Source organism: Oncorhynchus gorbuscha, linkage group LG22 (assembly GCF_021184085.1).
Source record: "Oncorhynchus gorbuscha isolate QuinsamMale2020 ecotype Even-year linkage group LG22, OgorEven_v1.0, whole genome shotgun sequence".
NCBI lineage: Eukaryota > Metazoa > Chordata > Actinopteri > Salmoniformes > Salmonidae > Oncorhynchus > Oncorhynchus gorbuscha.
Window position 1 is genome coordinate 37,971,291 of NC_060194.1, and position 14,534 is coordinate 37,985,824.

At 43.2% G+C, this 14,534-nt stretch overlaps 3 protein-coding genes across 8 annotated transcripts in view; all 3 read right to left on the reverse strand.

The window, feature by feature from the left end:
- Window positions 1-2,135: 2,135 nt before the first annotated feature.
- Window positions 2,136-7,669, reverse strand: LOC124009606 (yjeF N-terminal domain-containing 3-like). Its single transcript, XM_046321549.1, has 6 exons — window positions 7,514-7,669; window positions 4,491-4,599; window positions 4,297-4,404; window positions 4,082-4,195; window positions 3,447-3,597; window positions 2,136-2,654 (listed from the first exon to the last, which is right to left on the reverse strand). Exons 1-6 carry the CDS (start codon window positions 7,567-7,569, stop codon window positions 2,461-2,463), a joined length of 732 nt encoding a protein of 243 aa, XP_046177505.1. The 5' UTR covers window positions 7,570-7,669; the 3' UTR covers window positions 2,136-2,460.
- A 2,297-nt stretch (window positions 7,670-9,966) lies between these two features.
- Window positions 9,967-11,361, reverse strand: LOC124009607 (NADH dehydrogenase [ubiquinone] 1 alpha subcomplex subunit 13-like). Its single transcript, XM_046321551.1, has 5 exons — window positions 11,204-11,361; window positions 10,810-10,888; window positions 10,616-10,687; window positions 10,423-10,492; window positions 9,967-10,223 (listed from the first exon to the last, which is right to left on the reverse strand). Exons 1-5 carry the CDS (start codon window positions 11,295-11,297, stop codon window positions 10,104-10,106), a joined length of 435 nt encoding a protein of 144 aa, XP_046177507.1. The 5' UTR covers window positions 11,298-11,361; the 3' UTR covers window positions 9,967-10,103.
- Window positions 11,362-11,511: 150 nt separating this feature from the next.
- Window positions 11,512-14,534, reverse strand: part of LOC124009613 (transcriptional repressor p66 alpha-like) — a 31,060-nt gene continuing 28,037 nt past the window's right edge. For all 6 annotated transcript variants that reach the window (XM_046321593.1, XM_046321591.1, XM_046321589.1 and 3 more), the window contains exon 11: window positions 11,512-13,882. In XM_046321593.1, coding sequence (XP_046177549.1) covers window positions 13,746-13,882 — 137 coding nt within the window. In that variant the 3' untranslated portion in view covers window positions 11,512-13,745. The remainder of the gene's footprint in view (window positions 13,883-14,534) is intronic.

The following is a 14,534-nucleotide window of genomic DNA, read 5'->3' on the forward strand; positions in this document are numbered from 1 at the left end:
TGTTGGTTATTACTGCATTGTCGGAACTAGAAACACAAGCATTTCGCTACGCTCACATTAACATCTGCTAACCATGTGTATGTGACAAATAAAATTTGATTTGATTTATATGGTTTCCTTGTTCATATTTCACAGGTTGTCAGAGTTCCGTGTGTTTGTGTCCCATGTATCTGTCATTTTAGTTGTGTGTGTGTGTGTGTGTGTGTGTGTGATAGGAGCGCATATAAATAGGCAATGTGGCCTGCACTCCACATAGCCTTCCCTGTATGCATGGTGTTGAAATATCATTAGGTCTGATTAAGACTAATGTAACAATGAATGTGGAAATTGCCATTTATATCGTAGAACCAGGTTTATTGGTTGTATTTGCTAATTGGGTAATTGTATGGTTCCACGAACCGTTGGTGAATGAATGTGATAATGCAGGGTGATGAAAGGTGCCAAAGCAAACAAACAATAGGCCACCAAGTATTTGCTAATTGGGTAATTGTATGGTTCTGTGTTCCAAGTGCTTATTATGCAGGCCTACCTGTTGGAGCTCCTGTCAGACAGAGTCCATTAGGTTTCTCAAAATCCATGCGAGGAGCAGGGGAGTTGAGGTAAGCAACCTCTTTGAGGCTGTTCAGTCTTGCCAGCTCTACCTGTGTCCGTTCAGGTAGGACAGGTCAAGCCTGATACTGAGGCTGTTGTCTGTGTATATTTGGTAAATCTACTTGTATATTTTGTATGATATGGCACTTTCACCATTGGATCACCAAGACATGTATATACATCTACACTGAGCACGTCAACCTGTCTGGCCTTCTGCTGATTTCATGCCCTTATGACTGCTACAAGGTCCCTATGAAAAGGGCTGTCTGGTAGCTCAATTAATATACAAAGATTTGTAGTTGAACAAGTCATTGCATGTATACATTTTTTTTTTTACTTGACTTGCTCTTAGAATGATTGACATGAACTTGACTCAAGCCTTGACATATTGTCCTTGGGACTCGGACCTTGCGTACTTGAAGCATAAAACACTTGAAATCAATCAACAGGTAGGTGAGTGAGAAGACTGTCTAAAATATCCAGTGTTTCTGAATTTTTCAATCTACCCTGCAATATACAATCCTCTTCCTCCTCATGAATAATAGTGACTTGGTCCCACATTACAGTAGCAGGTAGGCAGGCCTAGCCTATGAAATATGAGAACAGACTGACAATTAAAAACGTAGCCTCTACTTAACGGTTTAGCTATTATTCGCATGTGTTAATGTTTTCGTCGTCTCCCAAACTTTCCACAGATACGCGCGATACAAAGGCCATACAAAGCTGGCTTAATTTTTAACGATTCATTTAACACTTATTTTCGACGAAACAAACGATTCACTTCGCATTGTATTAGTTGGGATTCGGGTCAATCACGTTGAATTGGCACGTGAATCAAAATAATAATTTGTTATTTGCGATCAATAATTTTAGGTAAAATATGGATATTTCTTTAGGATTATGTGCCTTAACTTGTTTTGTAGATAGTTCCAGTTGATTTGGGCATCCAATGTATGGGACATTGCAACTCAATAGATGCTAAGCAGCATGCAAAGTAAACACTTCTAAGGTAGCTAAAGTACATATGACTAAACTAGAAAAGGTACATTTATGGGCTGGCTTCAGCTGAATAAAAATATTTGTAGCCTACCATAGCCATTTGATCTTTGCTATATTGAATGAGTGAATTATTTAAAAAAAGCATACAACTTATTTGGTTGTACTATTGCAATGTTTTACATCAAGGGTGGTCAACCATCCTTCAGGAGAGCTACTGAGTGTGCAGGCTTTTATTCCAGTCCCCCTCAACAAACCACATTTTAGAAATGAGCTGCTCAACTGGACCTTGATAAACTGGTTGAGTAAGGCTGGGTCAAAATCCTACACACACAGTGGCTCTCCAGACTGAGGGTTGATACAGTTGCCTAACAAGTGTTCTACTTTGTGGGGTTAAGTGCCTTGCACAACAACAAGAGATGGTACATAGTGTCAGAGAGCAGTCTCCTCCCAGTGTAGATACCACATTACACATACTTTTGTTTCATTTATGTTCAACAACTATTTTCTTCACTAAACCAAAACATGAACATAGATCAATTATTAACAGCTCGTGTTTATTTTGGCAAACGTTACATCATATTTTATACAGCTTTTGCAAACTTCCTCACGGTTTAGAACCAAGCTGGTGAATCTGAGCGGTTTTCTGAGATGATGAATATAAAGAAAGCTCTATTTCCTTGATACACTAAGAAAGAGATCTGCTAAATATCCTCATTACAAATAAGGCATCCTTCCTTCATCCCTTGATCTGATGTGAAATGTTTGGTGAAAAGCAATAATATTTACTCAGTAGAGAACCTCAAGGATGAAGGAAGGTCTACACTTCTAAATATTTGATGAAACCCTTGGAAAAACAGAGCATCTGTTTGTTTACCCTAGCTCAACCAGACAGTCTGTGCCATGGTATTCTGGTGCATTGAGCTCATACTTCCTCTGGATGTCATAGGGCAGGATGCGTCCCACCAGGTAATGTGTCCCACTGAAACCGACAGCACACTTCTTTGGTGCCATGAGGGAGATGAGCACTGTCGGGTTTATAGAGTCAACGTTGGCCTCGTCCCACCCTGAAATCAATTAGTTTATCCAACATTATCATATGACGTTTGAGTTTATCTGATACTGGCAGTAAAATAAGACATCAAATCAAAGTTTATTTGTCACATGCGCCAAATACAACCTTACAGTGAAATGCTTACTTACAGGCTCTAACCAATAGTGCAGAGATAAAAAAAAAGTATGTGTGTGTGTGTGTGTAAGTAAAGAAATAAAACAACAGTAAAAAGACATTTGAAACTAAGAGTAGCAAGGCTACATACAGACACCTGTTAGTCAGGCTTATTGAGGTAGTATGTATTTATATATATTTTTTATATGCCATTTAGCAGACGCTTTTATCCAAAGCGTCTTAGTCATGTGTGCATACATTCTACGTATGGGTGGTCCCGGGAATCGAACCCACTACCCTGGCGTTACAAGCGCCATGCTCTACCAACTGAGCTACAGAAGGACCACGTGTAGGTATCGTTAAAGTGACTATGCATATATGATAAACAGAGTAACAGTAGCGTAACAGAGGGGTTGTCGGGTGGAGGGATACAATGCAGATAGCCCGGTTATCCAATGTGCGGGAGCACTGGTTAGTCGGGCCAATTGAGGTAGTATGTACATAAATGTATAGATAAAGTGACTATGCACATAAGATAAACAGAGAGTAGCAGCAGCGTAAAAGAGTGCCATCAGACAAGTCCATGGTATCAGACCAACCCTAACAAATAACAGTACACTTGGATAGCTTTTTAGGCCCTAGTAACCCTGCAGGTAGATGCTGTCAGACAGGAGTGTGTAGGTTTGGTTACCTGAGGGGATGTCCACACTGGCAATGGGGATACGGATGTGTCTGAGGGTGAGCAGGATGCTGCTGTAGGGCTCACTGATATCAGACGGCTCTGTCTCCGGCCCCAGGATGGCATCCACCACCAGGTTATATGCATCGTTTATCAGCTGCACCTGTAGGACAAGACAAACACGTCAGTCAGTCCACTAACCAGTAGAATGGCATTTATTAGTCTATCTTTATTTAACAAGGCAAGTCGGTTAAGAACAAATTCTTATTTACAAGGACGGCCTACTCCGGCCAAGACCTAACCCGGACAACACTGGGCCAATTGTGCACCGCCCTATGGGACTCCCAATCACGGCCAGTTGTGATACAGTCTGGAATCGAACCAGGGTCTGTAGTGACACCTCTAGCACTGAGATGCAGTGCCTTAGACCACTGTGATACAGCCTGGAATTGAACCAGGGTCTGTAGTGATGCCTCTAGCACTGAGGATGTAGTGAGCCACTCGGGAGCGAGCACCATTCACACACAATCCGTGTGAACATTCCACATTTTAGAGAGTCTTGTTTCTTTTTGCAATATCATGGCATGGTGGTCTGATTGGCCACACAATACAAATGAACCTTGGTTAGCTCGTAGTAGTTCCCTTACCTCTGCGGGAAGAAATGAGAGGAAAGGGATGTCCGTTTTCTCACACTGTACTGTAAAGTCTCGGTGCAGGGCCAGAGTAGAGCGCTTGGGGTAGTACACTGTGGGCATATAGTCCTGGCACAGAGATAGATGGAGGGCAAGAGGGACTGAGTGTCAAAGAACTGCCCTTTAGTTAGTTCAGAAAAACAAATTCACTTCACTGGCAGGTTACCCACAAACATGCGTAAGTGGCGAGCGCAGGCCAGACCAATACAGCCATTCTGACTGGGACCACAGATCACCAACACTGTAGGATGCCTCTTGAGGGAACTCAGGGGGAAGGCCTGCACACAGGGAAAGAAGTTGTATATCATGCATTCAATTGCCTAACTCAAAACTACCCTTAAAGGAAGAAAAAGAGAACACATACCTTGGTGATAGCGATGGCACAGGCATGGCCCCAGATCTCCATCAGTTGCTGCGGTCCAAAGCGATACTCTCCCAACAACTCTGCCTCCAAGGCCGCAGCCTCCTCATTACTGAGGGAGGGAGGGAAGGAAGGGAGGGAGGGAGGGAGGGAGGGAAGGGAGGGAGGGAGGGAGGGAGGGGAAGGAGGGAGGGAAGGAGGGGAAGGAAGGAAGGAAGGAAGGAAGGAAGGAAGGAAGGAAGGAAGGAAGGAAGGAGGGAGGGAGGGAGGGAGGGAGGGAGGGAGGGAGGGAAGGAAGGAAGGAGGGAGGGAGAGAGAGAGAGAGAGGTCAGGAGAAACAGAGAGAGAGAACACTTAAGTGTCCTGAAAGAGGTTAAACTCTGAGGGGGGGTATTATATCACTGCTGTCTAATCAATGGCCACCCTGTATGAGATCAGGAAGCAAGGAGCTGAACTTTCAGTGAATCCTGCTCTAATACACAGCTCTGTTAACAGTATATATATCCATAATGAATGAGTGATTCTGGGGGGTATTTAGCACTGCCTCTTTGCCTCAGATGGAAGCCGGTGGTGGGTAGGGGAAACAAGGGGGAGTAGAAAATGGGGCATGGGGGGCTGGATTGCTGCAACTGGTTCCTCTAAAGGTTTCTTCGTCTTTTATTTTCCTTGTCTCGGATGTTGCACTAAACTTGCTCTTTTAGGGGTTTGGAGGATGAGGTATTCTGTGAAAAAATAACTTTGTAAATATAAATATATACACTGAACAAAAATATAAAACGCAACATCCAACTATTTCAAATATTTGACTGAGTTCATATAATCAGTCAATTGAAATAAATTCATTCGGCCCTAATCTATGGATTTCACATGACTGGAAATACAGATATGCATCTGTTGATCACAGATACCTTGTAAAAAAAAAGGTAGGGTGTGGATCAGAAAACCAGTCAGTATCTGGTGTCTCCACCATTTGCCTCATGCAGGGCGACACATTTCCTTTGCATAAGTGTTGATCAGGCTGTTGAATGTTGTCCCACTCGAGAATGGCTGGGCGAAGTTGCTGGATATTGGCGGGAACTGGAACACGATGTCGTACACTTCGATCCAGATCATCTCAAACATGCTCAATGGGTGACATGTCTGGTGAGTATGCAGGTCATGGAAGAACTGGGACATTTTCAGCTTCAAAGAATTGTGAACAGATCATTGCGACATGGTGCCGTTCATTATCCTGCTGAAACATGAGGTGATGGCGGCGGATGAATGGCACAACAATTGGGCCTCAGGATCATGGTATCTCTGTGCATTAAAATTGCCATTGATAAAATACAATTGTGCTCAATGTCTGTAGTTTATGCCTGCCCATACCATAACCCCACTGCCATCACGTCAGCAAACCGCTTTCCCACACAATGCCATACAAGCTGGTCATTTATGAACATTTGAACATCTTGGCCATGTTCTGTTATAATCTCCACCCGGCACAGCCAGAAGAGGACTGGCCACCTCTCATAGCCTGGTTCCTCTCTAGGTTTCTTCCTAGGTTTTGGCCTTTCTAGGGAGTTTTTCCTAGCCACTGTGCTTCTACACCTGCATTGCTTGCTGTTTGGGGTTTTAGGCTGGGTTTCTGTACAGCACTTTGAGATATCAGCTGATGTATGAAGGACTATATAAATACATTTGATTTGTTGTTCACTGCTGCTCTTTAATTATTTGTTAATTACTGTTTTTAGGTACTTTCTTAACTGCATTGTTGGTTAATGGCTTGTAAGTAAGGTCTACACCTGTTGTATTCGGTGTGTTGTATTCGGTGCATGTGTGCATGTGTTGTATTCGGTGCATGTGTGCATGTGTTGTATTCGGTGCATGTGTGCATGTGTTGTATTCGGTGCATGTGTGCATGTGTTGTATTCGGTGCATGTGTGCATGTGTTGTATTCGGTGCAAAGTTTGATTTGTCTGCCATCTGCCCGGTTCAGTTGAAATCGGGATTCAATGGTGAAGTCGGTTACAACGCCAAACTGCAGTCAGGTCAAGACCCTGGTGAGGACGACGAGCACGCAGATGAGCTTCCTTTGTGACGGTTTCTGACAGTTTGTGCTGAAATTCTTCGGTTGTGCAAACCCACAGTTTCATCAGCGGTCCAGGTGGCTGTCTCAGACGATCCCGCAGGTGAAGAAACTAGATCTGGCGTGGTTACACTGGTCTGCGGTTATGAGGCCGGTTGGACATACTGTCAAATTTTCTAAAACGATGGAGGTGGCTTATGGTAGAGAAATTAAAATTACATTAAATGGTAACAGCTGGGGTGGACATTGCACGCTCCCTCAATTTAAGACATTTATGGCATTGTGATGTGACAAAACTGCACATTTTAGAGTGGCCGTTTATTGTCCCCAGCACAAGCTGCACCTGTGTAATGATCATGCTGTTTAATCAGCTTCTTGATATGCCACACCTGTCAGGTGGATGGATTGTCTTGGTGAAGGAGAAATTGTTCACTAACAGGGATGTAAACAAATTTGTGCACAACAGTTGAGAGAACCTTTTTTGAGCATATGGACAATTTCTGGGATCTTGTATTTCAGATCATGACACATAGGAACAACACTTTACATGTTGCGTTGATATTTTACCACATTTTTATTAGATTGGTCTGATTTAAAAGAGCACATCTAAAAGCAGGTAAAGACCTCCCAATCCCTTTCCTAATCCCTATGGGGCCACAATAATCCTCCAAAATGTCACACAGTGGGATTATTCATAACATACCACCACGATCAATCTAACACCTGTCTCAGCCACAATTTCTGGAATATTGAATATTAACATAGGAAACATATTTTTTCAAATTCCTGTTGCAAGTATTTGAGAAATTAAGAGCAATTCATACAATTGGGTAAACTCATTAAGACTTTTTTGTGGGACAAAGTAGCTGAGTTTCCTAAAACACTACTCATGAAAAAACAACCACCCATTGATAACAATGCCTTAAAGAGTCATGAGTGTGACAGTGTTCATTCTCACCTGAGGTAGCGGAGAGGCTTTCTGAGTGTCTCTATGTTAGAACAGCTGTAGTCCATCTTCAGAATGTGTGACGGAGAGAGAGCAAATTGTAACTCTGGAGCAAATTGGATTTTTTTTGGTCTAGCTCTCTTCCTTGCTATTTCTTCTGTTAGTCTCTCGTCTCCCAAACTCACATTGATGCACACATCCTGTGAGTGACAATACCCTTCCAGGACTTACCGTGGGTGAATCTGATTGGTTCAAAGTCAACAGCTCATTCCAACTAAAGCAAGGGGTAACACACACACACACAGCTGGAAAGCAAAGCAGCTGGGAGGGGTGTGTGCCAGATGCAGGGACATAGTTACCAATTTGAGCCCCCACTGATGAACTGGACATAAAATCACAGCATTGATGCTTCTCACTCCTTTATCTACACATAATGAAGCAGCGTTTCCAACAGAAGACAGAGTCATTTAGAAACAGCGAGAGGCTGAAAATAACTGAAGGAAAGACTCCATCTGTCACAGGTTTCATTCTTTCAGTGTGAATGTTGAACATAGTCTGGGTGCAGTGACCAGTGCTGGCCACTTTCTTTGTTGAATGAGACAAAATTTAGGGAAACATGAACAGATCTAGGATCATCTTATCCTACCCCAACCTTAACCATAAGGAAATAATAGCATGCACAAATGACCTTAGATCAGAGATTCTACTTCACACGAGAGTCTGTTCTAGACAAGGTGGCGTGGCGAGAATCTGTCTCCTCACCACGCGCTCTCACCACTGGTGTCCCCCAGGGCTCTGTTCTAGGCCCTCTCCTATTCTCGCTATACACCAAGTCACTTGGCTCTGTCATAACCTCACATGGTCTCTCCTATCATTGCTATGCAGACGACACACAATTAATCTTCTCCTTTCCCCCTTCTGATGACCAGGTGGCGAATCGCATCTCTGCATGTCTGGCAGACATATCAGTGTGGATGACGGATCACCACCTCAAGCTGAACTTCGGCAAGACGGAGCTGCTCTTCCTCCCGGGGAAGGACTGCCCGTTCCATGATCTCGCCATCACGGTTGACAACTCCATTGTGTCCTCCTCCCGAGTGCTAAGAACCTTGGCGTGATCCTGGACAACACCCTGTCGTTCTCAACTAACATCAAGGCGGTGGCCCGTTCCTGTAGGTTCATGCTCTACAACATCCGCAGAGTACGACCCTGCCTCACACAGGAAGCGGCGCAGGTCCTAATCCAGGCACTTGTCATCTCCCGTCTGGATTACTGCAACTCGCTGTTGGCTGGGCTCCCTGCCTGTGCCATTAAACCCCTACAACTCATCCAGAACGCCGCAGCCCGTCTAGTGTTCAACCTTCCCAAGTTCTCTCACGTCACCCCGCTCCTCCGCTCTCTCCACTGGCTTCCAGTTGAAGCTCGCATCCGCTACAAGACCATGGTGCTTGCCTACGGAGCTGTGAGGGGAACGGCACCTCAGTACCTCCAGGCTCTGATCAGGCCCTACACCCAAATAAGGGCACTGCGTTCATCCACCTCTGGCCTGCTCGCCTCCCTACCACTGAGGAAGTACAGTTCCCGCTCAGCCCAGTCAAAACTGTTCGCTGCTCTGGCTCCCCAATGGTGGAACAAACTCCCTCACGACGCCAGGACAGCGGAGTCAATCACCACCTTCCGGAGACACCTGAAACCCCACCTCTTTAAGGAATACCTAGGATAGGATAAAGTAATCCTTCTCACCCCCCCCCTAAAATATTTAGATGCACTATTGTAAAGTGGCTGTTCCACTGGATGTCATAAGGTGAATGCACCAATTTGTAAGTCGCTCTGGATAAGAGACAACACAGTTCTATCTTGCTCCTGAATAAGCTTGGAGATGGTCCATGCCTCTACTGGCCGCTGCCCAGTCAGGCCTCCTGTTATTACAGGTGCCAGCACAATGAAGAGCAGCTGCTTAACACACAGGGTGGTCTACCCAACACACACTCACACTTCCAGACTTTAATACTCCTTACACAACAATGACTGAATCTCACTGAATAGCAGACTAAAAACGGGAAACAAGTTTCTTTGGTTGAAATTCCCCAAAATGGCTTAAAGGAGTCTGAAGAGTAGCCAATGTTTGGCAGCGCTCAACAGAATCACTCCGTCCATGTGAGCTGGAAGGAATGTGAGGCTGCACAGACAACCCCTTGTTAATTCAGGCAATTTACACATTGCCTGAAGGACACAATGTTTTCCTTTTCTATTACATCTTGTTAAGGAAGGACTGGGTCTGTGCTTTGAAAATGTGCTTCCATGTTGGATAGACTATCATTGTTATGCAAATTAATTTCCTCTGAGCTAAAAACAATTGCTTGAACTTGATGACAACCATATGTAGGCTATAGAACAGAATGCATTCAAGATCCTGTTTAACCTGTAATATGCCTTCAGTAATGATATAAAACAGAGAACCAGTATGAGGTACAGAAAAGATAACTTTAATATAGAACATTTACAAGCTGTGTTGAGTTGTGGACTCAGGTCAACAGGTTAGTGGCTGTGACTGGTATAGTAGCCGAGGAGTACTGTAGTGACGCGGTTGGACTGGGGGCGACTACACGTACCACAGGAAGCCAAAGCGCTTGTGTAGAAGCTCTTCCCGGGGTCTAAGGTTAAACAGCTCCTCAGTGAGGGGGGCCACCCAGCGGTCTGTGTGGAAGACATTCTCTCCCACCTAAATAGACAAACAAGGAGGAGCTTATTATTCCTCATCACTGTAGATCAAAGCAGCATTGCTGAGAGTTATTTGCTTCCATTCAAGTGCTTATTCTAGAACATTTAGAAAAACATCCATCTGCAGCTTCATGACAATTGACAAATAAAACAAACATCGGTCTGTCTAGACACAAATAAAATCAAGCATATGTCTTTACCTTCCAGCCGGGGACATCTTTCATTACGACTGCTTCCTCCTCCAGATTCTCCCGCAGCATCCGTAGTTGCCTTTTGGGGGAAATGAATTCAGAGCTCCTAAAACAACTGATTATTCATGGCCAAAATTGGTAAATTACCTGTACCTGGTTGAAGTAGCATTTGATTGTGTGTCAATGTTGGTGCTTATCTTACCTCCGGTCCTGCTCTGCTTGCAGCAAAGGCAGAAGAGCTATCCTTGCTTCCAGTTCCTCAATCTGCAACCGCCTACAACACACCATCAGAAAAGATCAGCAGGTCATTGACCAACAATAAACCCCACCTCAATGACCTGAACTGTTACAATGAATCAATGCCAGTGACATTAACTCCATTACGGAAATGTTTACCTCCTCTCCCTGTTCCATTTGAAGAGTCTCCAATAACCGAAACACATGACACCGACTCCAATGGCGAGCATGCTATACCCTGAAAATTAGAATATTCACGGTCAGCAATTTATTTAATCAAGATCATCTCCAAACCCTGTCTGTGCTACCCATATACTTACGCAATTGAATTGTGGTGCTACCTCAGTTGTAATTTGTGAATAAAATACAGCATTGGGATAACAAACAGGGGAACAACTCTTTTTTTGTTTTACAATATCACACAAATTATTAAACTTGACAAGACATTAGCTAGCTAACGTTAGCTAGCGTCCCTTGTTTGACAGGCCTGACTATAAAACGATCTACTCCGAACTGTTAAACAACGCAATACAAATGTAAGTAATTTACTAACCAGATAGTCCCCTTTTGGGGAGATTTCTCTTATAATCAACGGGACCATAACCCCCCGGAGGAGGCATGTCCTGCTTCACCTTGGACGCCGCCATCTTCCACCCCTTCTCCAAAACAGACTGGAGCGTGACGTCACAAGGTGTTCTGCTTCGAGCGTGACAGCAGCGGGAGCTAAACTGCGTTGAATGGACTCTATCGCCCCCATCCGAACCAGATCAAAACTGCCGCGTGGAAAATCACGTCCTGGGAAAAAAAATCATGCTATGATTGGCATAATCAATCATTTAATGACTCATTCAGACCAAATGAAAGGGTTCAAATTACGTTTATTTTTTATTATTACTTTCTGTAGCTGGGAAAAAATTAAACCAAACAAATTGGAACATCATTTTGTATTATGCATAAAGGGATGAGAGGGTTACGCTTGACAGTTAACAGCCCAAGCTACCCTAAATAGCAAACAGGGTGGTTACTGGTGGTCGGTGTTGAGTTGGGGTTCTGGGGGCCAACTTCAGTTCCTGCAGTGTGTATTGTTTTTCATAGTTCTCAATGATGGCATCTGATCTAGCACTGAAAATAATCTCAAACAATTTTGACGACCCATATGTTCATTATTTATAAACCATAGAGAGCATATGGAACTTTTACAGAAGTACAAAACAAAACTGAAAAATGAGTAGGAGACTGTAGTTGAGGAAGAGAAGAAGCCACATTATTATGATTATTTTTTTAACAGGAGCACTGTTGTAAATCCAGTTACCTCACCACAGGCCTGTTTGGGATACAAGGTATTGGTCCTGATGCCAACCAAAAACAATTAACGAGGGATTTCAATATTAGACATTTTTATTCTCTCCTCAGTCTTTTGTACATTTCAAATTGGTTAAAGATCCTCTATAAGTTGCTTTAACAAACCCAGCTTCAACATATGGCAACCAGAAACCTAAAGTTGAGATGTCCCAGAGCTTGTGACAATACCTGCAATCGGTTCACTTTCATCCCCAGATGAGAACATTCTGTAAAATGACAAGTGTCATTGATTGATACAGTAGGTTTGAGCATATTAAACCAATTGAAATATTATCCATATTCAATTACTTTTTCCAGACCAATTCCAAAAAGTATAATGATTCTAGATGACTTAACTTTTTCAGCCAACATATGGAAACTTTGATCAATTATAAAAAACAAAAAAGCAATTCACTGATCCAGAGAAATCGACAATCAGTGTAAAACATATAGAACAGATGTAATCAGAACACACCTGTGATATGACTCTTGTGATTCTAGAATCTTGTCTTCCATGGAAACAATTTAGCATGTAATTCAAGAGACTATTATACTATTGGTTCTCTTTACAGACATGTTATTACAAATATGAAGGGACAACTCAGAATGGAATAATAGAAAACCAAAGCAGTCTTCAGACAAAAATATAGAGATCCTCTACTTGTTTTGCTTATGTCAAACATGAGTGTGGAGCAGCTCTGTCAAATTGCAAATACAGATGTAGGTTCTTAATTTGAGCCATTCTCCTACAGCAGGAACAGAATCCTGCAGCAACAGGAAATGTGAATTATAATTAATGGATATTTTTGTAACAGTTGATACAATGTTCGTAAGGGAAAATCTTGAAATTACAAACTTTAGAAGCTTTTTTAACATTTCAGATACGCTGCAAGTTGCAAGAATGTTCTCCTGCAACAGGGTGATCAAATTAAGATACCATATCTGTAGATGAAGAACATGCATGGGAAGCAAAAATGTTTTACTTTATGTTCTAAAAAGTGTATGAGGCTAGTATAAATTGTTCAGTTGTTAAAACCCCAACATCATGACAGGACTTTTTCATGACAGGACATCAGTTCCCAAACATCCAATAATTTACTGTAAATAAAAACAAATTCCAAATGAACTGCTACTGAGGTTATGTACTGAAAACATCATTGCTCAGTTCTTTTAAACTTAAAGAGAATGTTTATTGGAGATCATATTTTTTGTCTTTCAGCTTTTTTTTAGGGTACTCTTGAATATGAACAGTTCCAAGTAATTTCACCTTGACCACACCCCAACAGTTTGTCTGCATCCCATTCGCTGAGTCTAAGATGACAGAGGGCCAATCAGCTCCTACTCCCATCCAATAGGTAGAGCTGTCCATCGTTTCCATGGTAAGACGTCAACACGCAGTCGGCAGAAGGCCAGCATAAGTTCTTGAGAGAAAAGCAACATTCTCAAGCCATCATAAACTCACAGACATCATGGCTGATAAACATATGGAAGGAAGCCCTTTATGCATTTCTTGTTTTGCTCCGGTGTAAATCGCTCTTTATGCACACTGATCAAACATCGGTGAGCCTCATGAGAAACAACAGACTTGAAAGAGAAACAAAAACACAAAGACGTTTTTTTTATTGAGAATGCTTCCGCATTCAAAAGTTTGGAGGCTGCGTTTCCATAACTGTCCCCAGGGGGATGGGGGGGCTGTATTGTTGGCATTGACAACAGTAGCTAATGGTTATTGATAATGGTAATGAATGAGATTATTATTTCCATGTGTTAGCTGTCTGGGAGATGGGGCGCGATGGAATCATGTCCAGGAGGTACTCTCTCTGGCGGGCGTCCACTGTGGACGAGGTCTTATGGACTGACAGACTGGGGTTCACATAGGCCATGGTCACACCTGCAGAGAGAGGGGAGAGGTCAGTCTCTGACGAGGAGAGTGCACGGAGCATAATACCACACACAAGAGCACGTACAGATGCACAAAACCACACACGTGTAAATAACATTGATCCCAAAGCAGAGAAAACATGGACTAACTCTACTCTAGGGGGAGGTGAGGTGAGCTAGCCATGGAGTCCAAGGAAAAACCCAGCCACCAGAAGGACTGAAGCAGGAAGGAGGAGACAGAGCATTGAGGGGTACAGAGAGAGAATCTCAATTGCATACCCCTCGCGTCCTCTCTTCTCGCCTCCTTCTCAAAACCCATTAGATGAGAAAGCCAGAGGTCCCTCCCCTCTGACCTTGTCCTCCAATGGATTTTGAGGAGGTGAGGAAAGAGGATGCAATGAGTATGCAATTGAGATTCTCCCACAGAGAAGTGAGATGCAGAGTCCAAAAACAATCCCTATCCCATTGGCTTAGGAGTAAACATTATGGTGATGACTCCACCTAGGAAGCTTCAGTAGGTTTAGACAAGCTTCGGACATTTTGTTTACACCTGTTTCCCTCAGATCAGCAAACACCCAAAGGGAAGCAACTAGTAAAATGTGCTAGGGGGTGTTTTTGGACTGGGACAAACGTTCAGTGTGTAGAGGTAGAAGCTGTGGGAA

Bases quoted from the DNA above. Each gene is read 5' to 3' on its own strand.
- LOC124009607 (XM_046321551.1), bottom strand. From the start codon at position 11,297: ATGGCGGCGTCCAAGGTGAAGCAGGACATGCCTCCTCCGGGGGGTTAT. The intron at 10,889-11,203 runs GTTAGTAAATTA...TCTAATTTTCAG, and splicing joins CCCCAAAAGGGGACTATCTG to GGTATAGCATGCTCGCCATT. The intron at 10,224-10,422 runs GTAAAGACATAT...TTGTCTATTTAG, and splicing joins AAGATGTCCCCGGCTGGAAG to GTGGGAGAGAATGTCTTCCA.
- LOC124009606 (XM_046321549.1), bottom strand. From the start codon at position 7,569: ATGGACTACAGCTGTTCTAACATAGAGACACTCAGAAAGCCTCTCCGC. The intron at 4,600-7,513 runs GTGAGAATGAAC...TCCCTCCCTCAG, and splicing joins AAGCCTCTCCGCTACCTCAG to TAATGAGGAGGCTGCGGCCT. The intron at 3,598-4,081 runs GTAAGGGAACTA...CTTGTCCTACAG, and splicing joins TCTCATTTCTTCCCGCAGAG to GTGCAGCTGATAAACGATGC.